Source organism: Leptonychotes weddellii, chromosome 4, assembly GCF_054177405.1.
Source record: "Leptonychotes weddellii isolate Sample4059 chromosome 4, ASM5417740v2, whole genome shotgun sequence".
Classification (NCBI taxonomy): Eukaryota; Metazoa; Chordata; class Mammalia; order Carnivora; family Phocidae; genus Leptonychotes; species Leptonychotes weddellii.
In genome coordinates this window covers 127627485-127652968 of record NC_138372.1, presented here as the reverse complement: position 1 = coordinate 127652968, position 25484 = coordinate 127627485, and the positions used below count along the sequence as shown (strand labels likewise).

The 25484-nt window shown below is 32.4% G+C and overlaps 1 protein-coding gene and 1 pseudogene across 1 annotated transcript in view; both read right to left on the bottom strand.

Annotated features, from left to right (window-relative positions):
- The window catches only part of CNBD1 (cyclic nucleotide binding domain containing 1), a 314879-nt gene that overhangs the window by 1468 nt on the left and 287927 nt on the right, over positions 1-25484 (bottom strand). Inside the window, exon 10 of the mRNA XM_081817128.1 lies at positions 432-541. Within this exon, the coding sequence (XP_081673254.1) occupies positions 432-541 (110 nt within the window). The remainder of the gene's footprint in view (positions 1-431; positions 542-25484) is intronic.
- On the bottom strand, positions 17902-19478 carry LOC102731665 (tubulin alpha-1B chain-like; annotated as a pseudogene).

Here is a 25484-nt window from a genome sequence, read left to right as displayed (position 1 = left end):
CATCCATCTAACTGTCAATGGACGTTTGGATTACTTATAGTTTTTCGCTTATGAAGATTCATGTGAGTCTTTTTGTAATGTATATTTTTATTTCTTTTGAGTAAATAAAGTGGAATTTCTGGGTCAAATGTAAAGTGCATTTTAACCAATCTGGTATTCTTAAAGTGGTACCTTGTTGTGGTTTTAATTTACATTTCTCTGAGGAATAAAGATATTAAGCATCTCTAATGTGCTTATTGGTCATTCCTATGTCTCACAACTCAAAATGCAATGTATTCTACATTCCTGTATCTTACAACTCAGTAAAAAGAAAAGAAATAACAAAAAATAGTCAAAAAAATTGAACAGAAATTTCACAAAAGGAGACAAATGTTCGATAATTAGGCTAGATTCAATTATGATTAAAGAGAATACATAAGTTTAAAACTTACCACTTTTTTTGATTGTAGTTTCATAAGTCCTACAATATTTCTATAAATGTCACAATATCCAGAATTAATATAAGCCACAAAAGAAATTATCTTTCCACTTTCCACTATCACTGAAAATAAAAAAGATAATTCATTATTTTACACATTCTTCTCTACAAAAAATTATTTTAGATATCACAATAAAAGATGACATATTTAATTCAGGAACTGTTAATGGCAAATTTTTTAATGGCTGGCAGTTTATATGTAGTACTCAGCAAATGATAAAAAATTTACATCTGTTACTTATATTTGTAACCTAATATATAGGTGAATGTTGACAAGACTTTGGCTGTAAAGACAATGGTATGCTAGTAAACTGTCAGGCGGAGGACATGAAAGTGTGGGGCAAGGCCCAATTTGTAGCATTTGCTGATTTTTATGGTATAAATATTCCTGCCATGGCTAATTTCAAATTGCTAGTGTCTTAACAACGAGCTCACAAAATCCCTGAATATTTAGCTTTTGACTTTCTGGGGGCTGACTTGAGTCAGGTCTGGCACTCTGCTAAATACAGCCATGGTTAAAGCGAGGACTTTGAAGCCATACTGGCCTGGTTTAAAACTCTACTATGCTACTTTGTAAGTGACCCCAGATAGATTATAGAACTTCTCTGAGCTTCAAGTTTTTCAACTTTAAAATGGCAAAATTGGGGTTCCTTGTTCTATACTTGACACATGGTAATTAAGTGTATATAAAGTACTTACCATAAGGTTTGGCACATAATATTACATAACAAATCATATTATTATTGTCATTATTATTTTCTCAAATTTGTGAAGCCACCCTAAGGCTTGAAGGTGAACTGGATAATACCTTTACAACTATCAATGGATTAAAAAGCAAGGTAAATAAAAAACATCTGATCTATATAACATTAAATTATCAACATAATATAATTTAAATAAAATAAATTGGATTTATATAATTTAAATTACTATTTCAAATTGAATTTCAGTTTTGTTCATTCTAAAACATATCAATATTTTTTTTCCTAAAAACCCCAAACACAAAAGTGATAATATAAATATAAAGATGTATATGTATCTTTCCTGTGATTTTATAAAGTAGACAATTTAAAAAAATTTTAATTATTCAAAAGCATTTATTTCATAGTGTAGAAGAGTATATATCAACATGAGAAAAAATATTGATATTATTTAAAAATAAGCTAGAGAATAGCATAGCTCTTTAAAAATTAGGGTTAAAAAAGAACAAGGTGGCAATTGGTAAATATAATTTACCATAAGCAAAAAATGAATGCCAACATACAATGGAAAATACTTTAAGATAAATCAAGTGACATTTCAATTATTTTGCTGACATGTTTATGAGAATATGCTATCTCCCTTTCCTTATATAATATTCAGAGCCCGAAGTTTATAATTAAAACATTAAAAGGTTATTCTACTATCACCAATCATTTATTTTGCTTAAATAAAAATTTATGGTAACACTTCTACTGTCTTATATTGTATTTGTTACAGCCAAACATTGATACTATAAATTTATCTTAAGACATCAAAGTAAAGCATGTCTGTAAAATTATATATAAATTGTATAGACAAGAAGAAATTTTCTCATAGATCATACTCTGAAAAGCAAAGAGTATCTTTCTATCAAAAGGTTATATGATAGTAGAGAAAATGTTATATGATAATAGAGACTATCATATAATTGTTTTACTTTTTTTAGTCAATCAATAGGATATAAAGGGAGGCATAGAGCCTCTTGGTAATTGTTGTAAGAATAGGATGCACTTAAATAGACACTAAAGAAGACCATTATTTTAAATGTTCAGAACTGCACTACTGTAAATTTTTTCTTGAAAGTCAAGCCCTATATAGATCATAGAGAAGCATACATAATATCAAAGAGGATAAAGACCGTAGAAATTTCTCTTTGTATTGAAGGCTTTCAATTTATTTGAACCACTGCAGCAAAATCTGTGAGGCAGTCTCATTCCATAGAGGGGATATTTGCTACCTGAGTAATTGTTTATGGTCTTTATAATAATCATAGCAAATGTTTATCTTAAGACAAATATAGAAAAACCATTTTCATCTAGGTTAAGTAGTTTGAATTTAATAACATTACAAAAAATGTGTATCATCACTTGGTAAGAAATTTTAAATATTACTTTTTTAAATGTTTTATTTTGAAATTCGGGTTTTATTTTTTTTAATTTAATTTTATTTTATTATTTTATGTTAGTCACCATATTTTGACTAGAAAAAGAGTCATACGAATTACCTATAAAGACTTAACAACCCCAACCCCATTGTGTTTCCTAGTTTTACCTATTTGGCCTCTGATTCTGCTTCCCATTACAAAGAACTTATGTCAGTGATGTCAAGATTAATATTGTCATCTCTATACTCATTCCTCTTGGGTTACATAGAAAATGACAACATAAAAAAATCCAAAGGATTATAACACAATATTAAATGAAAAGATTTAGTCATGAACTATATAGATTAAATGTTGTTATTATTTAAAGGTCATATTCATTGATGTTAAGGAATTAAAGTTGATTTGTATTTAAAAATTAGGTTTTGCGAGAATCCCCTCTGGAGGGAATGGAGGACATATGTTTATGATTGCTTAGGACTGGTATTCCTCCACCCAACATGAGATTCATCCATATGAGTGGATACACTACCGCATAAGAAAATGTTGATTAACAAGTTTGGAATTTTACTAGGATTCCAGAGGCACAGAATTGAATCTTAAAAGAGAGGAGAAGAAAGAGGGAGAAAATATTCAGAGACATATAGTGCATCTGTAAAGTCTTAGGTCATTTAAGATAGCCTATCAACTCTTAATGATGGACAGAAAACAAGGGTTTAAGTGGAGAAAGAAACTTGGTGTAAACACCAGAACTTTCTGCCCTGAGATGTAGTAGCATACATCAGCCCTAGTATTGTGGCTTGCATTTCTCCTATATATGCGTCCTGATGCAACTGGTTCTTGCAAATATGAATAAAACTAAAGGAAGACACTAATAGCAAAGCCCTTTTGACCAGAGTTTTGTTGGTTATACTATCACAGTTGATAGTTATCCCCACCCTTAAGCCCAAAACAATGTACATGTGAGAAGGGAGTGGAAAGGAAGAAACACAAAGAAGAGAGGTTCAACCTATAATCACCACTTCAAAGAAAAGAGTAAACAAAACCAAAATTTCTGTAAGTAAACATGCTAATACCAAAGTCCAGCAGAGTATTATTTTAAGTATTACTTTAAATACCTATATTGCTTCTGTTATTACAATTATTTTGCTCATAAAAAATCAGAAAATACACAAGAATACATAAATTACATGTAACTTATATACATATACATACATATGTATAAATATATAAAATATGATGCATGTATAATATATATGCTCATAACATTTATATATATACATAAAGATAACCATTGTTAATATTTTTATTGCATACATTTCCAGAATATTTGGAAAATTCTGAGAATATATATGTATACATATAAAATTATAGATTTGTATCATTTATAATGACTGACCAAAAAAAGCTCCCCTCTTTAATTTTAAGTTTGGGAATTACTGGAGTAAATTATCTTAACTAAAATAAAAGTCAGGTACAAGTTCTATTTGTCTAAATGTTAAAAAAAAATACTATTTGAATTTTAGGAAAATGTAAAGGAAGAAATGAATGACAGGAAGGGCAAAAATCAAAGATTTACTAGAAAAAAAAATGTAGTGAAAATGCCTTTGTGTTTACAAACTGTATTTAAAATTTTTATCACTAATCTGATTAATATATTTTTAATCTGATGACAAATTTAAAGCCTCTTAATATCCTAATTTTCAAGATTTTGTATTCAAGAACGTTAATAAAATCAATTTTCTTTTAAAATGGAAAAAACTAGGTTTTGAAGCTCCTCATAAAAAATTCAGACATATATTTTAAAACTGGAAATCATTAGACCATTATGAAAAGAACAAACTTGATTTTATCTTAAGGTAAATATCAGAAGGATTTACAGAAACTAAATATTAGGCATTGTTCTTTTTATTTCCATTGTTTATTATATGCTAGAAAGTAGTCACAAGTCCAATAAAACTATTTTATTCCAATTTTCAGATCAGAGTCATGATAAGAAGGATAATTCCTTACTGGTGATTAGTATCAGTACTGGGACAGTTTAAATGGAAACTAGTGATTAGAAAGATTGTTAAAGGACATCTTAATTAAGATAAACCCCATCCCATTTGCCTAACTGGCCAAAACACAGTTTGGGAGCAGAAGTGTATCTGAGGATCTGTAAGACTGATACAGCTTCAAGCAAGATATGCATTAGCTGAATGGAACCAGTTTTCCTTGTAAAATTAGGCTACTGGAAAAAGAATGATATAGAATAGTACTACTGACTGCTATTTTTTTCTTGAAGTATAACGGGCATACAACATTATATTAGTTTCAGGTATACAAAGTAATGATTCAACATTTGCATACCCTGCAAAATGATCACCACAATAACTGTAGTTACTATCTGTCAACACACAAAGTTACAAATTGTTTTCCTTGTGATGAGAACTTTTAAGTGTTACTCCCTTAGCAACTTTCAAATTTATAATACATTATTGACTATGGTCACCATGCTGTACACTTAATCCCAATGACTTATTTATTTTATAACTGGAAGTTTGTACTTTCTGATCCCCTTCACCCAAATCGCCCATTCCCAAACCCCTCTCTCCTCTGGAAACCACCAATCTATTCTCTGTATCTATGAGCTTTGTTTTGTTTGTTCTTTCATTCTTTCAATTCCACATATAAACAAAATCATACGGTATTTCTGACCTCTAAGTTTGCTTAGTATAACATCCTCAAGTTCCACTCATGTTGTTGCAAATGACAACACCGCACTCTTTTTTAATTGCTAGGTAATAATTCCATTGTATATATATAAAACATATCTTCTTTGTCTATCAATGGACATTTGCGTTGTTCCCATATCTTGGCCATTGTAAATAATGCTCCAGTGAACACAGGGGTGCATGTATCTTTTAGAATTCATGTTTTCATTTCCTTTGGGTAAATACCCAGAAATGGAATTGCTGCATCATATAATAGTTGATTTTTTGAGGTTTTAATTTTTTGAGGAGGCCTCATACTGTTTTCCATAGAGGCTGCACCAATTTAAACTCTCACCAGCTCCAACTTTGAATTCTCTATACTTTTCTATTCTTTCTCAGTAGGTAGATAGATAATAGGTAGATAGATAGATAGCTAGATGATAGATAGCTAAATGATAGATAGATGATAAATAGATTCTATATAGACATAGATAGAGGTTTGAATATATATACATACACTTATACATTTTTGGGGGAAGTGTGTGTATATGATATTTCATGGAATTCCATATTCTTTCCTCACATATGTCCTGTCTTTTTATGATCTTTTAAAAGGACTGATGTTCAAGCACCAGTTATATTGTGCTTTGGTTAATATTGCTGCTTTTGTTACTTTGGCTTTAATGAGCTTGGTGTTTTCAGAATTACACATTTGGTTTTGTCTTTTCATTTGAATTTGGAGCACTGCTTCATAATACTAGATTTGATTCCCCTCATGCTTAAGGATTACTTTAATAAATATACAACATACATTTACCTATGTCTACCAGAAAGAAAATGCTACATATGAATTTGCTATTATTATACTAAATTTTGATCCTCAAGTTTTCCAGATATTTCAACATATCTGGGCTTTAAATATCACTAAATAGCAAGAGTCAGCATAAATTCAAAACTATAGATATAGACTTCCAAATACCTCAAACTCTGGAGGTACAGAACATAAAATGATTATACAGGAAATAGTAAATAATACAAAGGTGATTTCTGGAAGGACTTGTATAAGATAGAAATTTTTCTTATAAGTTTGGGAGAATTAGACCAACTGATTGTGTGTTATCTTGATTATTAAAAAATCCCATTTTAAAATGACTTTGGCCTTTTCAAGTTTTAAGTTCATTCATGCTTCTCTTTCTTTTGATATTTTATATTTTATAGAAGTGTATTTTTTCCATCTAGTTTTTTTTAAATCATTAGAATGGACTTGTTTATAACACTTTATTATCCTTAAATCTTTATTGTGTCTTTATTGTATTTCATTTGCTTGTAAAAGGGTTTATTTTTTTGTAAGTAATTTTTTCTAAACAGCATTTCATATCACAAATAACTACTATTTCTGTGCAGTTATTGTTTCATAGTTCATTGATCTCTGCACTTATTTTATTATTTTTTAAAATTTCATTTATTTAATCTTGCTTTCTTTTTCTAAATCTCTGGTTTCAAATGCCTAGATCATTCATTTTCTTTTTTCTTGATTTCTGATGTATTCAACACCACACATTTCTTTTATCTACAGCTTCAACTACATTTCATATATTTTGAAGTAAAGTGATTTTGTTATATGGTTGAGAGTTTTTCTTAAAAGCCTTTAATCAGTGGAGTACAATAATATGTAACTTTCTAAATACTTAGGACTGTCCTTTGCTGTCCTCTTAAAATCAATTCTAAGGTTTAGTTTTGCTCTTGACTCTATGTGAACACTATACACAATGTATTTTTGTAAACATTGCTTATGTCTTAATATGCGGGGGAAGTTGCTCTTGAATATGGAGTTCTACAAATATCTAATGGCTTGAGTTTTTTATTTGTAATGTTCAGTTTCTAGTTGTCCCCAATTTTAATTTACTTGGTCTATCAGTTCCTGAGAGGACTGTATATAAATAGTTAACTACAATGTTTATGATACTTGTTTCTTCCTATAAGCCTATCAGTTGTTTCTTTATATACTTTGAGACTCTTTGGTGTGTACATGTTCCTAAAAGTCACACTTCTCTCTCTCATTTCTATTATCAATATAAAATGCCTTATTTGTTTACCACAATATTTTCATTGAATTCTATCTTGTTATATGTTAAGATTGTTCATCAACTTAACACATAGACTTTAAAATAAATGCATCATGTCATTTATATTGTTCTGTGGTGTGATTTCCTTTTTAAATTATTTCTTCTTTTATGCTTGTCAATATTTTCTAGTGAACTTTCCACTTCTGTATGTGTAGATAAACATTATTTTTAAGACTCCATGGTGTAGAGGTACCATAATTTAGGGGAATGTAATCATTTTTCTAAAGTTAAGCTTTTAAATGGTTCCAAGTTTTGCTAGTTAAAAATATGCTATAATAAATTTCCTTTATGAACATCTATAGATAGGTGCAAAATTTTCTATAAATTAAATTTTCAGCTAACAGACAGATGAAAAGATGCTCAACATCACATTATCAGGGAAATACAAATCAAAGCTACAATGAGATACCACCTCACACCTGTCAAAATAGCTAAAATTAACAACACAGGAAACAGTAGGTGTTGGCAAGGATGTGGAGAAAAGGGAACCTTCTTACACTGTTGGTGGGAATGCAAATTGGTGCAACGACTCTGGAAAACAGTATGGAGGGTCCTCAAGATGTTAAGAATAGAACTACCCTACGACCCAGCAATTGCACTACTAGGTATTTACCCCAAAGATACAGACATAGTGAAAAGAAGGGGCACGTGCACCCTGATGTTTATAGCAGCATTATCAACAATCGTCAAATTATGGAAAGAGCCCAAATGTCCATTGACTGATGAATAGATAAAGAAGATGTGGTGTGTATATATAATATTACTCAGCCATCAAAAAGAATGAACTCTTGTCATTTGCAATGATGTGGATGGAGTTAGAGTGTATTATGCTAAGTGAAGTAAGTCAGTCAGAGAAGGACAAATACCATATGATTTCACTCATTTGTAGAATTTAAGAAACAAAACAAATAAACATAAGGGGGAAAAGAGAGAGAGAAGCAAACTGTAAAACAGACTCTTAACTATTGAAGACAAATTGAGGGTTACTGGAAGGATGGTGGATGGGGATGGGCTAAATAGATGATGGGCATTAAGGAGGCATTTGTTGTGATGAGTACTGGATGTTACATGTAAGTGATGAATCACTAAATTCTACTCCTAAAACTAATAATACACTATATGTTAGCTAACTGTAATTTAAATAAAAACTTGAAACTACAAAAAATTAAATTTTTCATATAGCATGTAATAGTAAATTCTGATAGATTTTTGATAAATTTGAAAAAGAATTCTAATTATTTTAATTGTTATGTCCTTGATATTTACTGAGGGTTGGATTTATTTATGTATTTACTATTTGTATATTTTTAATGAATTTTTGGCCATATATACTGTACATTTTAATACTGGGCTTTCTGTCTTTTCTTATTTATTTGTAGTAATTCTTCACAGAGTATGGTTATTTAATCTTCATTATTGTATACATCGCAAATATTTGCTTCTAGTTTCCTAAGAATGATTTCATCTATTTATAATCTTACCACATAATTTTTACTATTTTGTATGTAATCAAACCTGTTAAAATTCTCTTGATAAACTAGAAACTGAGAGTGACAATGATTACTAATAATTCCTTATTTTGTTTCAATAAATTTGTAAGATTTTTTAATTTAAATGTTTCATATTATTTATAATTTGAATAATGTATGAGGTAAGAATTTTTATCTCAAATGGATAAAAGTCCCAAAACAATTGACGAAAATTCCATCCTATCCCAATTGATTTGAAAAGTTCCTGCTATCATGTATAAATTGATAATAAAATTATGAAAGTTTTTCTGATAATTGTGATCCTGTGCTCCAATACTTTTTAAATTATTTTAACATTAGACTGTTTTGAGTACTATGAGATAAGTTTTCCTATTGAAATTTTACCAAAATTTTCTTGGAACATATTGTGTTTGCTCTTCCAGGTAAAATTATGATGCTGAATATTTTGTTTGTCCCTGCAAACCCACTCTCTTTCTCTACTCTGTTGTTTGTGCTAGAATGCTAATCTTCATATAACTCATCAACCAGGCTCCCTCATCCTTCAGTTTTTGTTTGAATTTGGCCAATGGGAAGCAAATGAAGGTGACTGTAGAAAAGGGAATTTGAAGTACTTATTCCCCCATCTGCCTCCCTGATAGACTACTGTGTAGCAGAGGCTGAACACCTGTCCCAAGGTCACCGACTGCTACAGCAAAGCACTTATACCTATAAATGCAGTCAGATACTGATAATTTCTTTCTAGCCTTTCCCCCTCAGACCTAGAAATGGTAGTAGTTTTCTACTATATATGTCCTTGGGTGCTTCACCATCTTTTGGTACTTTTTGTTAACCTTACCCTCACCTTTGTAAGTAGTCCCTTCCTTAAACTCTCTTCCATCACTCCCATGTAATATGCTGTCTATTTACTGCCAGACTTTTACTGATACCAATGGGCTTCAAGTCCCATAAGATATTCTGTCAAGATTTTCGTTAGCATTCTATTCAATTCATATATTAGTTTAGGTGAAATTAAATGTTTATAATATTCCAATCTAATTTCTATTCCCTAAGTCTTCTTTATACCATTCAAAAAAGTTGTATACTTTGGCCCATAACGGGTTTACACTTTGAGTTCATTTCTGGATACTTAAATTTTTTATGATATTTTAAGTGATGTTTCCCATTATTTTGCAAAATTAGTTACTGTTTCTTGTACAAACTATGATATATTGATTTAAGAAAAGGAAACTGACTGGGCGCCTGGGTGGCTCAGTTGGTTGGGCGACTGCCTTCGGCTCAGGTCATGATCCTGGAGTCCCAGGATCAAGTCCCGCATCGGGCTCCCTGCTCGGCGGGGAGTCTGCTTCTCCCTCTGACCCTCCTCCCTCTCATGCTCTCTGTCTCTCGTTCTCTCTCTCTCAAATAAATAAATAAAATCTTTAAAAAAAATTAAAAAAAAAAGAAAGAAAGAAAAGGAAACTGACTCTCGATGTAATAAAAGAAGAGTTTTTAGGAAAAGGCTGACATTTGACCCAAAGTCAATTACAATTACAGTGTCACAGTCAGAATAAATAAAGCATAATAATTGTTATACTCAAGAAGCTTATTCCACAAGAAAAAGTAGTACTGAGCAACTGTGGATCAGATGGAAGATCCACAGAGGCTTCCTTCTGTGCAAGAAGTGTTGATCATCAAAGAATTTCAGTGGCATTACCAATCATTAACTTGATGCTAAGCAAATAGAAATATTTAAAAGGAAACATTTCAAATAACACAGGAACTGTATGATTATCATCTTTCAAAATATTTCTGATTTCACTGATACCGTTTTTTCCCCTAGCACTGTAATTAATCTTGATATATATCTCACATATATATATGGAGAGGGATGATATATATATATATCAGATATATATGTGTATATATATATACATATGGTTAGTTAAATACATAAGTAGGTATATATATTTCATTTCAGTGGGATATCGTGTGTTCTGAAAGTAACCACTGTATTTAGCCTGACATTTGGAATCAAAATCCAATTTTCAGTCGTAATGGCAAAAATAATCTTATCCCACAGAGTTACCTAGATTAAAGAGATAATCTAACCTAATCTTCAAGAGACAGTGCTTTATAAATAGCACTAATGTAATAGAAGAAAATTATTTTCATATTTATGTAGAAAAATAAAAGTTTCCAAGTTTTCACCTGACAATCATATATTTTAACCATAAATTCTATTTAATCATGGTAATTGTCCATTTAACAATGATACATTGATTAGTTACTTCATTCTGACACTGCCTAACCATCCTACATTGATTTCATTTCACTTACTTAAGCAGAATTATTTCAGAGATGAATAATCACATACTAAATGGACTGACCCAAGGAAGTACATGGATAGTATGATGCATTCATAATTTGCATCTAGTATATATGATAACTAAATTTATTCATTATTTGAGATAATGATTTACTTCATTAATTTCACAATAATTAATTTTGATTCAGGAGATATTCCACTTGGTATATGTTAATGTAATCCGGACCAGTGTAGGTAAACTGTTCAAGTAAAGAGATTTATTTTATTATACGCTTTCAGAACATTGGTTATTTATACACACATTAGTTCAATCACTCTCTATTTATGCAAAAGTACACTTTAATATACCTACTAATGATCCAGCCTTCATTTCTGTGCACAATATTCTGACTCAAAAAACATGTGAAAATGGTTGTTTTTAATATTTTAGTATTTTTCAAAACAACTTTAAAAAGATATGATAAATCCCATTTGCATTTTCAAAAGTGGAATATTAATGCTTTTCCTATAAGATTTTGTATACTACTTTTATATTAATCATTTTTATAATACTTATTTGTTATTTGGAAACTATTGTTTCCAACTTTTAATCTCATTACTTTTATACACTGAACATTCAATGTAAATTGTATACCCATAGTTTTCCTATTGTCATCTCTATTTTTAACTTAATGACTAATCCATTTATGGATTTAACTTAATGACTAACCCATTTTCCACTAATGCCAAATGATATCTAATTAAATATCTTTTTCCCCACATGTGCAAATTGTTTTCTTTTCTAACACTCTTTAAAAAAAAATACTAGTTTTTCCCCATTGATGGATGGTACTTCCTGTTAATATACTACAAACCATTCTTCTGCATGTCAGTGTCTTGTATAAGCTAACACCCTAATGAAAACCTAAGCCAAGGGTATGAAAAAGTTGTTAAAACTTTTATTAGAAGTAAACTTAGAGCATATGTCAAGAGTGACATAATTATACACATTGATGAAATACTTCTAAGAATTTTTCCTAAGGAAATAATCAGGTAACTAGTCAAGTACTTGGGCATTAAGTATTCGAGCATTAAGTATTCAAAACTAAGAATGTAATATTTTATGCAACTTAAGTGATAATCAAAAGAGAAATGTTTAAATAAATTATAATAAATCATAGAATATATTATGCTTCCACTAGAATTCAGAACTCTTGAAACTGCTATTGACTTGGAATATTTTCATTTTAAAAGGGCCAGTGAAAAAGAGTTCCATTAACTTTATAGTACTCAACTGTGACCAAATATATAAATATTATTTACTTTTGAATTAAAATCCTGGAAAAAATATAGGAAAAGGTTAATAATCTTATAAGAGCATAATTAGAAGTTACATATGCTTTATAATCTTTTGTTTTCCCAAAATGTATACACTGAGTATATATACTATTCTCATAAGTAGATGTCTGGGGGCCACTGAGAACAAATAAGAGCTGTACAGCATGCTACTTCTCCAGAAAACTCATGGTACAGCAGACAGAGGCCAATATAGTTTGGTAGCCTTTCCTTCACAGGGAAAGAGAATTGTACATCATTCAGCATTCTGCTTGCTGTTTTGTTAGGCTGCTTGATGGGTTGGCTTCTGCCCCATTTCTCTTGGATCATGGGTAGGATCTGGCATCCTCTAAATATATGGGGGCTGCTAAGAACAAAAAAGAACTGGGTGGCATGTTACTGCTTCAGAGGACCCACCATACAGCAGAAGATACCAGAGAATACAAGGGATTATGAGTTCCTGAAAAAAAAAACTAACCAGAAAATTCCTCTAATTAGGAATCTACGCACACAAATCCAGAGAAGACATATCCACAGAAAAGGTTTGAGAGGCCCCAGATTCTCTAGCTAGACTGGTGATTGGTAAAGGTTTTCCCCTGTATAACCATAGTTCATAAAAACCAGGAGGGGTGGATGTTTTTTTTGAATGTACAAATTTGGATAATAGCCCAAGCGAAGCGACAAAATAAATTTTCAGAAACCAACCCTGAAAAAATGGAAATATATGAAATACCTGACAAAGGATAAGAAATAACATACCTAAATATTTTTGGAAAGAAAAGCTAGCAAGATGGTAGAGGAAGCCTCAGACCTGTTTTCCCCTCAGAGAAGTGAAGTTAACATTTCACAACTAATTGTCTTTGTGAGAAATCCAGAAACCAGTTAAGAAGTTCCTACGATGTAGGCAAGCACAAAACCAACCACATAAAATTTGGTAGGAAAATTCATGTCACTTTCTCACCAGGCCCCTCCTAGTCATGTCATGGCATGATTAGGAAGAAACCACTAACACCCAAATTCTCTCTGGGTAGAGAAAGGAGTGGAACGTACATACAGTGTTCTGACTTTTTGGAAGCTGCCCAGGGGACTGATTTCTATCTTGCCTGCATTTAAGTACTGGCGGAAAAGGGGTGTCAGGTTGGGGTCCACTGAGAACAAAAATGTTCAACATGTACCAGAGTCTACAGTACCACAAACAGACACTAGGTAGTGTTCATTAGTAGAACTTGGCAAACTTCTTCAATAAGGAGATTATACATATAAACTCAGAGAGAATACATCCCCAGAAAAGGCTTGAAAGATCCCTAGAATATCCAGCTGGGCTGACTGAAGAAAAATCTCCCTGTGCAAAGACCATAACACAAACACTGGAGAAGTGATTGATTTTTTTTAAATTTCCAAAGTCCCAACAGAAGATAACAAAATATACAAAGAAGCAGGGGAATACGAACCATATAAAGGGACAAATTAAATCACAAGAAACTGACCCCAAAGAAATGGAGACATGAATTACCAGACATAGAATTAAAAAAAAAAAAAGTCATAGACATGTTCAATGAATTAAAAGAGAGCACAGATAGGCAATTAAATGAAATCAGGAAAATGATGTATGAACAAAATGAGAATATTATCAGAGATAGAAACAATGAAGAACCACCAAACTGAAATTCTAGAATTAAAGAATAAAATAAATGAATTGAAATTTAAATGAATTGAAAAATCCATTGGAGAGACTTTTTAGCTCTTGACCAGACAACAGAAAGAATCAGCAAATTTGAAGATAGGAATTTGAAATTACTGAAGCACAGGAGCTAAAAGAAAAATAATAGAAAAGAATGAAGAGAACCTGAAGGACTTGAAGGACAGCATTAAATAGAACATGCATATTATAGGAGTCCCAAAAGGAGATGAAAAGAAAAAGGGGCAGAGACACTACGTGAGGGAATAATGGTTAAAAGCTTATCAAATTTGAGAAAAAATAAATATATAAGGTCAAGAAGCTTAATTCACTCCAACTAGAAGAAAGCATACACACAGACAAATCATAATTAAATTGTCAAAAATCACAAAGAGAGAATTTTGAAAGCAGCAAGTAAAAACAGCTGTCCCATACAAGGCAGCTCTAGGGATCTGCTGTACAACACTGTGCATATAGTTAACAATACTGTATACTTCAAAGTCGTGTAAGTCTGTGTTTTGAGTTTTTTAACCACAATAAAAAAATAAATTGGTGCTAAGATTTGAGTTACTAATATTTTTTTCATTATTTCTCCATTAAAACATAGCCTGAGTAATACACACACACACAAACACACAATTTCCTATCAACAAAAATTCTTTCAGTTTTTGAAATATTGTTAATCAATCATTGACCTAAGGGAGATGGCACATAATTTTAACTTTGACAAAGTAATTTTTCTCTATTGAAACTCCAGAATTATAATCACACCAGATGTGTTTACAGAGACAACTGAGAAAAGTCTCAGAAATATTTTTAGTTAAATTTTTAGAGTTGTTGAAAATATGTTATTTTTCCAAGTTTGAAGACTTGATCTTATTGACATTATCAAAAAATGCAAATGCAGAAACAAAAGAACCAGTGAAATTAAATTTAATTAAACAATTAGCATGTACCGTTTTTCATGCACAAAACACTATTAATCATGTTTTCAAAAAGCCTGAAATATAGTTACCTAGATGAGGCAAATAATGAACAATAAAACAGTATTATAGGAGAATTAAATGTTTATTGGGTTCCAAATAAATTTTGTTTTTTTTTTCTTTTGGAGTTAAAAGAACATCTTCACAATGTCATGTAATGCAAAAACCAAGCATTCAATATATTTTGTTCATATGGTGTGAAATCTGGACTTGATTTTGGAATGTGTCACTATTCTAAGAAGCTTTCAAGCTGGAGGACATAAATATATTTTTAAAAATTTATTCAGATCATTTTAAAATGGTGCAATTATTCAAAAAGAAAAGAGAAAAGACATAATTCACTGGAAGGACATCAAAATAAGTTATGCAGGCTCATGCACATTACCTTTATCAAAATACAAGTATTTATAAAATGTTTTTATAATAAAATAAAAACATTTATGAGCTACATAGAATCTTTTTCCTGATTGGTTAATCCTGTCTCTATTATTTCCAAACTCTGCAATTTTCACTGTTAATTTCTTTCTCACAGAGCAATGTCATTTTCTAATTAATCAACATTTGTTGATTAAAGTATTAGAATTAAATTTAGGTAAAATTATGTTAACTTCCTCTCTCCCCCCAATATAATATATATATTATATATATATATATAAATTATCTGTTGAGAAAAAGTGCACTTTTCCTGTGGCTACAAAAGATATAAATCTAATTTCTAGAGATGAGAACTAAAATGACTGATATGAAAAATGCAATGGATATGATTTGTAGTAGATTAGACAGTGCACAAAAAATATTAATAAAATGAAGACATGGTAATAGAAACAATCCAAAATAGAACATGGGGGGAAAAAAAGAATCAAATGCACACACACACAGAGGACAAGCAATAGTGAAATAGAGGACAAGTTCCATCAACCCAACATGTAAATGGGGGTACCCCAAAAAAGGAGTATTTGCAAAATAACAGCCAAAAATAGTCCACATTTGATTAAAGTGAATTTTCCACCCAATAATATCAGAATACATGTTGTTTATAAGTGCACATGGAACACTTACCATATAGACCATATTATGGATCATAAAACAAGTCTTAACAAACTTAAAGGAATTCACATCACATAAAATATGTTCTTTGACAAAAATAGAACTAAAATTTAAAATCATTAACTGGAAAAAATACTTGGAAGCTTTATAACATATTTCCAGATAAACTATGGGTTAAGAAGAAATCAAAAGGAAAATTACAAAGTGTTTTGAGTGGAATGAAAACAAAGACTAATAACCAACATTTGTGCAGTACATTTAAAGCAGTACATAGAGGGAATAGCATTAAATGGCTATATTAACAAAGGAAAAATTTCTTAAGTCAACAACCTCAGTTTCTATCTTGATACTATAGTAGTGTATTAAACTCAACATAAGCAGAAAAAAAATAATAAAGATAGGAGTAGAAATCAATGAAAGGGAAAATAGCAAAATATAGAAAATCAATAAACACCCAAAGCTGATTCTTTGAGATCAATAAAATTAATATACCTCAATCCAGACAAATCACAACAGAAAACTCTGATAATAGCCCTCGAAGATAAGTACTACTATTATCCCTATTTACAAAGGAGAAAAATAAGGCACAAAGTTACATGACTTGTTCAACATCTCACAAATAATAAGTAGTGTAGCCAGAATTCAAACCCAAGTGATTATCCTCCTCCAGTGATGCTCTTTAATGTATTTTATACTACATAATGTTTATTTATATAATTATAAATTTATATTAATCAGCATTTCCATAGCTACATAATTACATATGGATATGATTTAGTATATAATTATATACCACTGAAATCAATCTACACACATTCTGGCACTTTTTCACTTTTCAGTATATCTTGAACATCTATATACATCTGCATATATGATTTGCTTAATTCTTTATATTGGTGGTAGCTTCCCATTGAATGAATGTTCCATAATTTATTTAACCAGCTCTTCCCTGATGGGCACTAATTCGTTTCCCATTGCAAAAAAAATGTACAATATACATCTTTAGATTAACAAGTGCACGTTTATTGGTAGTATAAATTTTTAGCAATAGAATTTGCTAGCATAAAGATTTTTATTTTTTATAGACTTTGACAAATTAGTCTTGAAACATACTGTACCAGCTGACATGCCCACCTAAAATGTATAAGATTCTCGCTTTCTAACTTCCTAGAGAATCTTGTGTATTCAAATTATTTTCAATTTTTGTCAATGAGATAGGTAGAAAATTCTAATTAAAATTGAATTTTCAAATTATGAGTGAAGTTGAATTATGCATAATTATTCAAATTATGAGTGAAGTTGAATTATTTTTATTACCTCATACAGAACTGTCTTTTTTTTAAATTTTTTATTTAAGACTGGGAATACTTTATTCAAACCCATCAGAGAAATGGACAGCTTGGGTATGTAACAAAGCGTTGTATTTTTGTTTCTTGTTTGTTTGTTTGTTTTAAGAATTATTTATTTTAGAGATACAGAGAAAGAGTATGTGAGCAGGGGATGGAGCATATGGAAGAGGACAGAGAGAATGCTCAAGCAGCCTCCTCGTGGAGGGTGGATTCAGAAAGTGGACTCGATCCCAGGACCCTGAGATCATGACCTGAACCAAAATAAAAAGCTGGCCACCCAACTGACTGAGCCACCCAGGTGCCCTATAAAGTGTTGTGTTTTGAAGCATAGGTCAGTAATTTTATATGAAAGTATACACTAATATATACAAATCAACTGATCACAGCACAACTTTTCAGTGTTTAAAACAGAATAAACTATCCCGTAAAAGCAGCACCTTTGTGACATTTTTAGCTTTAGTACTCCTCTCCTTCTTCACTCTCTTCTTCAACAGAATCCACACCAACCTCCTCATAATCCTTCTCAAAAAACTCTCCTTCCTCTGCGCTCTCACCCACATACCAGTGAACAAAGGCATGGTTGGCATACATCAGGTCAAACTTGTGGTCCAGTCAAGCCCAGGCCTCAGCAATGGCTGTGATGTTGCTCAGCATGCACACAGCTCACTGTACTTTGGCCAGGTCTCCACCAGGTACCACAGGCTGGAAATTAATGCCCACTTTGAAGCCATTGGGGCACCAGTCCACAAACTGGATGGCATACTTGGTCTTAATGGTAGCAATGGCCGCACTGACATCTTTGGGGACCAAGTCACCACAGTACAACAGGCAGCAAGCCATGTGTTTACCATGGCGAGGGTCACATTTCACCATCTAGTTAGCTGGCTTAAAGCATTCATTGGTGATTTCGGCTACAGAAAGCTGTTCATGGTCGGCTTTGCCAGCAGAGATGACAGGAGCAGGAAAGTGGATGCCGGGACAAGGCACCAGGTTGGTCTGGAATTCTGTCAGATCAACATTCAGGGCTCCATCAAATCTGAGGGAAGCAGTGATTGATGACACAATTTGATCTATCAACCCATTTAGCTTATTGTAGGTTGGGCGTTCAGTATCAAGGTTTCTACGACAGGTATCATAGATGGCCTCATTGTCTACCATGAAGGCACAATCAGAGTGCTCCAGGGTGATGTGGGTAGTGAGGATGGAGTCCACAGCTAAACTACAGCTGTGGAAACTGGGAGAGGGGGTTGCTTGGGTAAATGGGGAACTCCATCTTGGATGTCTTGCCATAATCAACAGAGAGATGTTCTATCAGTAGGTTGGTGAACCCAGAACCAGTTCCCCCTCCAAAGTTGTGGAAAACCAAGAAGCCCTGAAGACCTGTGCCCTGATGGGCCAGTTTGTGAATTTGGTCCAACACAAGGTTAATGATTTCCTTGCCAATGGTGTTGTGCCCTTGGGCATAGTTATTGGCAGCATTTTCCTTGCCTGTGATGAGCTACTCCGGGTGGAAGAGCTGCCGGGAGTTGCCTGTGCAAACTTCATCAATGACTGTGGGTTCCAGGTCTACAAGTACTGCCCTGGGCACTTGCTTGCCAGCACCCATCTCACTGAAGAAGGTGTTGAAGGAGTCATCTCCCCCAAAGGTCTTGTCACTTGGCATCTGACCATTGGGCTGGATGCCGTGCTCCAGGCAATAGAGCTCCCAGCAGGCACTGCCAATATGGACGACAGCCTGGCCAACATGTATGGAGATGCACTCATGCAAGGTTGCTGCTTCGTGGCTGCCGAGCAGATGGCAGAGAGGAAGAGGAGGGGTTCTTGCTTTTTATAGTGCAACTCTTACATGGTCGATGTTTGAGAACCTGCCAAGAATTTTTTATTCCCTTTTTTCTTCATTTTCTTCCCCCCACCCATCCCGCTTAAGATTTTACAACTATTGGTAACAGCCAGTTTTATATTAAAATGATTTATTTCTCATGTGTACAGCAACATTATTAGCCTGATATTTATATATTAATATTTATGGAACATTCTGCCATTTAGAATACTGAATTTTTACTACTAAGAGATTAATATTTCAATTTATGTCTTTTACCTTTTTCTTTTGTCATGTTCTAAAGGACTTCCTCCACCAAAGGTTAGAATTTGCTGTTGTTTTCTTATAGCAATGTTATGACATCATTGCTTACATAGGTTTTTAATCCACCTGAAATGTATTTGTTTCTGTTCACTACTTGTCTAACAATCAGATATTTAATAAACTATCTTTTTCCCTATGCTTTTGAAATAACACCTCTGTATTATACTAAATTACCATATTAAATTTGCCATACTAAATTGCCATGTTTTCTTCCTAGTCCTTCAATTAATCTGCCTACCAAATAAAATATTTGATTTATATTACATTCTCTCAGTATTTTAAAAGCATTTTTAAAGTTCAATTGTTTAATTTTGTATGTAGATATTAGTATCAACATAATCAACTTTAAAAAGAATTCCTGCTGCTGTTTTTTATTATGTTTACATTAGGCTAACAAATTTAGTGAAAAAAGTCATCTTTGCAGTAATCTATTTTCCTATTCAAGAATAAGTTTTGCCTCATTTATTATCTTACTTTATGTAACTCAGTTGACTTTTATATATATTTCTTATTAAATGTATTTCTAGATCATATTTTTGGTTGCTATTATATATATAATCTCTACTTTTAAATTTCATAAATAGCTTTTATAAAATAAAATTTAAATATTAAGTTTGCCATCAGTAGTTTCACTAAATTCCATGATTCCTAATAGCTTTCTCATTGACTTCACAAATATCCAAGTATAAATAATATAATAAGTAAATAATGATGATTTTACCTCCCTCTTTTACAAGTTCATGCTTACTACTTATTTTATTTAAAAATGTTATACCGAGTGTTGTATGTAAGTGTTGAATCACTAAATTGTACACCTGAAACTAAGATTATGCTGTATGTTAACTGGAATTTAAATAAAAACTTTCAAAGTAAATAAATAAAAATGCTAGTAAGTTCATCACTTTAACAATGATTCTTTTCCTATTTACTATTAAGAACATAGCTAACTTAGGGGCGCCTGGGTGGCTCAGTCGTTGGGCATCTGCCTTGGCTGGGGTCATGATCCCCGGGTCCTGGGATCGAGCCCAGCATCGGGCTCCCTGCTCGGCGGGAGGCCGCTTCTTCCTCTCCCACTCCCCCTCCCCCTGCTTGTGTTCTCTCTCTTGCTGTGCCTCTCCATCAAATAAGTAAATAAAATCTTAAAAAAAAAAAACAAAACATAGCTAACTTATTTTTTGAGATCTAGATCACTTTATCATATTATAGAACATTTCATCTATTCTCATTTTATTAGGAATTTGTGTCAGAATTTCCTCAAAGGCGTTTTAGCTGCCATGAACACAGGTTGTTTCTACCTTGATCTATATTTTAGTAAAATATACTAATGGCTTTTTTAAAAAATATATTGAGCTAGTTCCCATTGAATTCCTAGAATGAATCAACTTTTTTGGTGCCTTATTCCTTAAAGTGCTGCTGGATTATGTTTTCCAATATAACTTTCAGGATTTTTATATTCATCTTCACATTTGAGATTCCTAGTCTTTTTTAATATTTTTATATATTTTTTGTATTTTCCTTGTCAGCTGTAACTTCCATGTTTTACTAAATTTGAAAGAGAGCATTGATATAATTGGTTCCTTAAAAATTTAATCAAATGAACTAATGTTAGCCATATTAAAATATTCATACTATTATTACAGTATGCTTCTGGTACTCAGTAAGGACTTTTCCAATATTCTAGAGAAGGATGCTATGATCGGTTTTCTGAGACAAACAGACAAAGCAAAAACAATTTACACTAGAAAATATGAGATGAAAATTTGGGGCTAAGACAAATTTTTGTCTTGATGCACCATTATGAAAGTTATTTCTGTCGCTAACATGTTTTTTCTACTGTCGTTTTATAAGAAAAGTGACTAAAATATTAGAAATGTGAAATCTATATAACTAAGTATTTTCTTATACTTTTCTATTTTTTAACAAGTAATTTAAAAAATCTGTAAGTAACTTTCAATCTAATAAAGAGAGCATAAGAACAAAGTATAAGGTATCAGATCTCTCTGTGATAAACAAAAACATCACTTATGCAGGCTACGCAGGACATTGAATACGTGGTTGAGGTGGTTTGTTAAGTGATATTCTTGTGGTTCACATGCATTAAAAACTATTGATAGTTTCTTCACGACTGAAAGATTTGTTCAAGTAAGGTATATTTCCCTCTTTAAAACTGTGTCTTAAATATTTGGCAAATAGCTTGAATAAATAAGGGTCCAAAGTGCTTCTTGCAAATAACTACTTAAGCACATAAACAAAATTATTCTGTGTAAAATGCCTAAAAAAGTATTATCACATTATTCAAAAACATGTCATTTATTCTTGGAGAGTAACTCAAATTTGATTTATATTTTATATTCTATGGCAAATATTATCTCAAGATAAGTTGCAGCAATATTTCCTAAAATAACATTTGTCAAACAAACATAAGTGGATTAATATTAATATAGTATGTGCAAAAAAAGAAGCAAACCTCTCAAGTTCAATATCACTTTGTTCTGTCTGAAATGGAATTTAAGTATATGGTATTTTAATATAAAGCCTTGCCAAGCTTTCTGGGTGAAGAATTGACTTAATGTAAAAATAAACATCAGAAGGGTACCGGAGTGGCTCAGTCGGTTAAGCATCTGCCTTGGGCTGAGGTCATGATCCCAGGGTCCTGGGATTGAGCCCTGCTCAGGCTCCCTGCTTAGCAGGGAGTCTGCTTTTCTCTCTCCCTGTGCCTCTCCCCAGGTTCATGCTCTTTCTCTCTCTCTCTATCAAATAAATAAATAAAATCTTTAAATAATAATAAACATCAGAAAATAGGACTACCATTACAAAAAATGGTCAAAAATTAAATAATAAAAATAATTCAGAAAATAAAAAGTACGCTATTTGAGATGTTTAAACAGAACTACTATAACACTTCAGCCTAAATTTATATCAATGCTCACATTCTTCTCAGAGCTGTAACTATCTCCTAAAAGCTCCTGTAAGAATTGGTATCTACAGAGATCAAAAGGGAAATACAGGTCTTTGACATGGCTGCCTTCTACTAACCCAAGATTTATCTTGATTCAACAAAAGACTTTATGGGGTATTATTATCTGAAATGTTTAGCTCTTCCAAAATGCTAGATTTATAAAAACATGCACATAATATTATTTTTATTAAAGTTTGAAAGGCAACATATGAACTTATGAATAATTTATGACTCATGGCTGTTATTTGCATGTAGAAATGCAAAAAAATTAAAATAGTAAATAAGAATGCTATAGGCAGAGACGGACTGCACCTAACAGAGTTTTATTTTTCTTTTCTTTTTATAAGCAATGTAAATCTCCACCATATTTCATTAGCGCTAAGATCTGCTCCTTTCGTCATTAGCTAGTAGCTTGGAAAACCTTGAATAAACATTTGTTTGGGATCCAAAATGTATAGCAATGCCACTGATGTAAATTCAGTGGTGCTAATATCTAAAGAGATAAAACTAATCCTGTGGCTATTGACCTATGAGCATATAGAAGGTTGTGCATATGTAACACCCACATAGCATGAGAAATGATTAAAACAAAAGCACTAGTACCTTGGAGCAAAGTATCAATTTGTTAAAAATAGATTATTATTGTGGCTCCTGGGTGGCTCAGTTGATTAAGCATCTGCCTTCAGCTCAGGTCATGATCTCACGATCCTGGGATCAAGCCCCACCTATGTCAGGCTCTCTGCTCAGTGGGGAGTCTGATTTTCCCTCTCCCTCTCCCTCTGTGATATCTCTCACTCTCCCTCAAATAAATAAAATATTTTTTAAAAATTAAAAAAAAACAAAAATAGATTTTTATCTCAAAACCACTGATATGGTGCTTTGAGGAGACAGAATGTACAAGAGAGTAACTTGCTTTTAAAAGTGGGGAACGTCTAGGTATTGCTCAGTCCAGGAGATAATAGACATGATAGATGACAGATATCTAGATAGCTAGATAGCTAGATAGAGGTATAGATATATCGATTTTTGCTTTGTTGAAACTATAGAAACCTACAAAACTCTTCTTTTAATAATCCTAAGCAAGAGTCATTCTAGAGATTCCAGAAAATTCATGCAGGGGATTATATTTCATGAAGTCATATAAAGGCAGCTGCAAATATAAATACACAAAATGATAGAAACATTGCCCTGAGAAATTTAGAGGAAGATCTCTAATTTAAAGACAACTTAACAGCAGAAAATGTTTTTAGGTACTAGAAAATGACAGGTCTGATGCAAGTTATAGTGTGATATAGCAGCAGAAATGATTTGGGGTCATGAAGAAATAAAATCACAAAGCAGACAAAGTGTATCTGGGTCCAAATGGAGGCAGTCCTCTCTGCCTAAGTGTTGCCCCAAAACTTTAAAGGTTACGTAATGCCACACTTCCACTTGGATAAAGTGCACATTTTTTGTTGTCTCAGCATCTCTGTAGAGACACACTCATCCCCCTTGGCAATCCAAGTGGTTCAAGGAGGACTTTACCATTTTCCAGGGGCAGGGCTGTGACTCAGCTCCAACTGAACAACAAAATCCCTCTCCTAGCCAGAGGGAGTTGTTGAGTGTATATGTGACTCAAGCCCGGCCAGTGAGACTTACTAGATTTTTCCTGGAACAATGAGGAACAGAACTTTTCACAGGGATTGTTTGCTGTAACAAAAATGTATCCCCTAGATATTTTTGGCCATAACATGGGGAAATTTGCTGGAGAAGGGAATGAACACAAAGCAAAACAGAACCATGGACTGGAACAAATAATCAGAGTGTGATTAGTTCAGATTTTGGATCAAGGTTTCCTGAAAGATAAGTTCCTAAACTTCCCATTTATAGATACCAATAAATTACTTTGAGTTTATTAGTATTTTTTCTCTTGATGCATTGAGTTTGATTTCTGTCATTTAAGATGCAAATACATCTAATAAAACACATTAGAGTAAAAATTCATGAAGCCTTCCTGGAATACCCTTGCTAGGCTCTGATCAGTTAAGTTTTTAGCAAAAGTTCTCTTAAACAGACTCCATTTAGCAAATACACCAAGCTAAAATACTGGAAAACATGATCCATGCCCATGTCTCATTGAATATCTGCAGCTAGTAAGTTACACTTTAACATACTCATGTGTTTCTTTTTTTTAATTTTATTTTATTATGTTATGTTAGTCACCATACAATACATCATTAGTTTTTGATGTAGTGATCCACGATTCATTGTTTTCGTATAACACCCAGTGTTCCATGCAGTACCTGTCCTCCTTAATACCCATCACCGGGCTAACCCATCCCCCTACCCCCCACCCCTCTAAAACCCTTAGTTTGTTTCTCAGAGTCCATAGTCTCTCACAGTTCACCTCTCCCTCTGATTCCACCCCCCTTCATTTTTCCCTTTCTTCTCCTAATGTCCTCCATGCTATTCCTTATGTTCCACAAATAAGTGAAACCACATGATAATTGACTTTCTCTGCTTGAGTTACTTCACTTAGCATAATCTCCTCCAGTCCCATCCATATTGATATAAAAGTTGGGTATTCATCCTTTCTGATGGCTGAGTAATATTCCATTGTATATATGGACCACATCTTCTTTATCCATTCATCTGTTGAAGGGCATCTTGGCTCTTTTCACAGTTTGGCTACTACAGACATTGCTGCTATGAACATTGGGGTGCATATGGCCCTTCTTTTCACTACATCTGTGTCTTTGGGATAAATATCCAATAGTGCAATTGCTGAGTCATAGGGTAGCACTATTTTTAATTT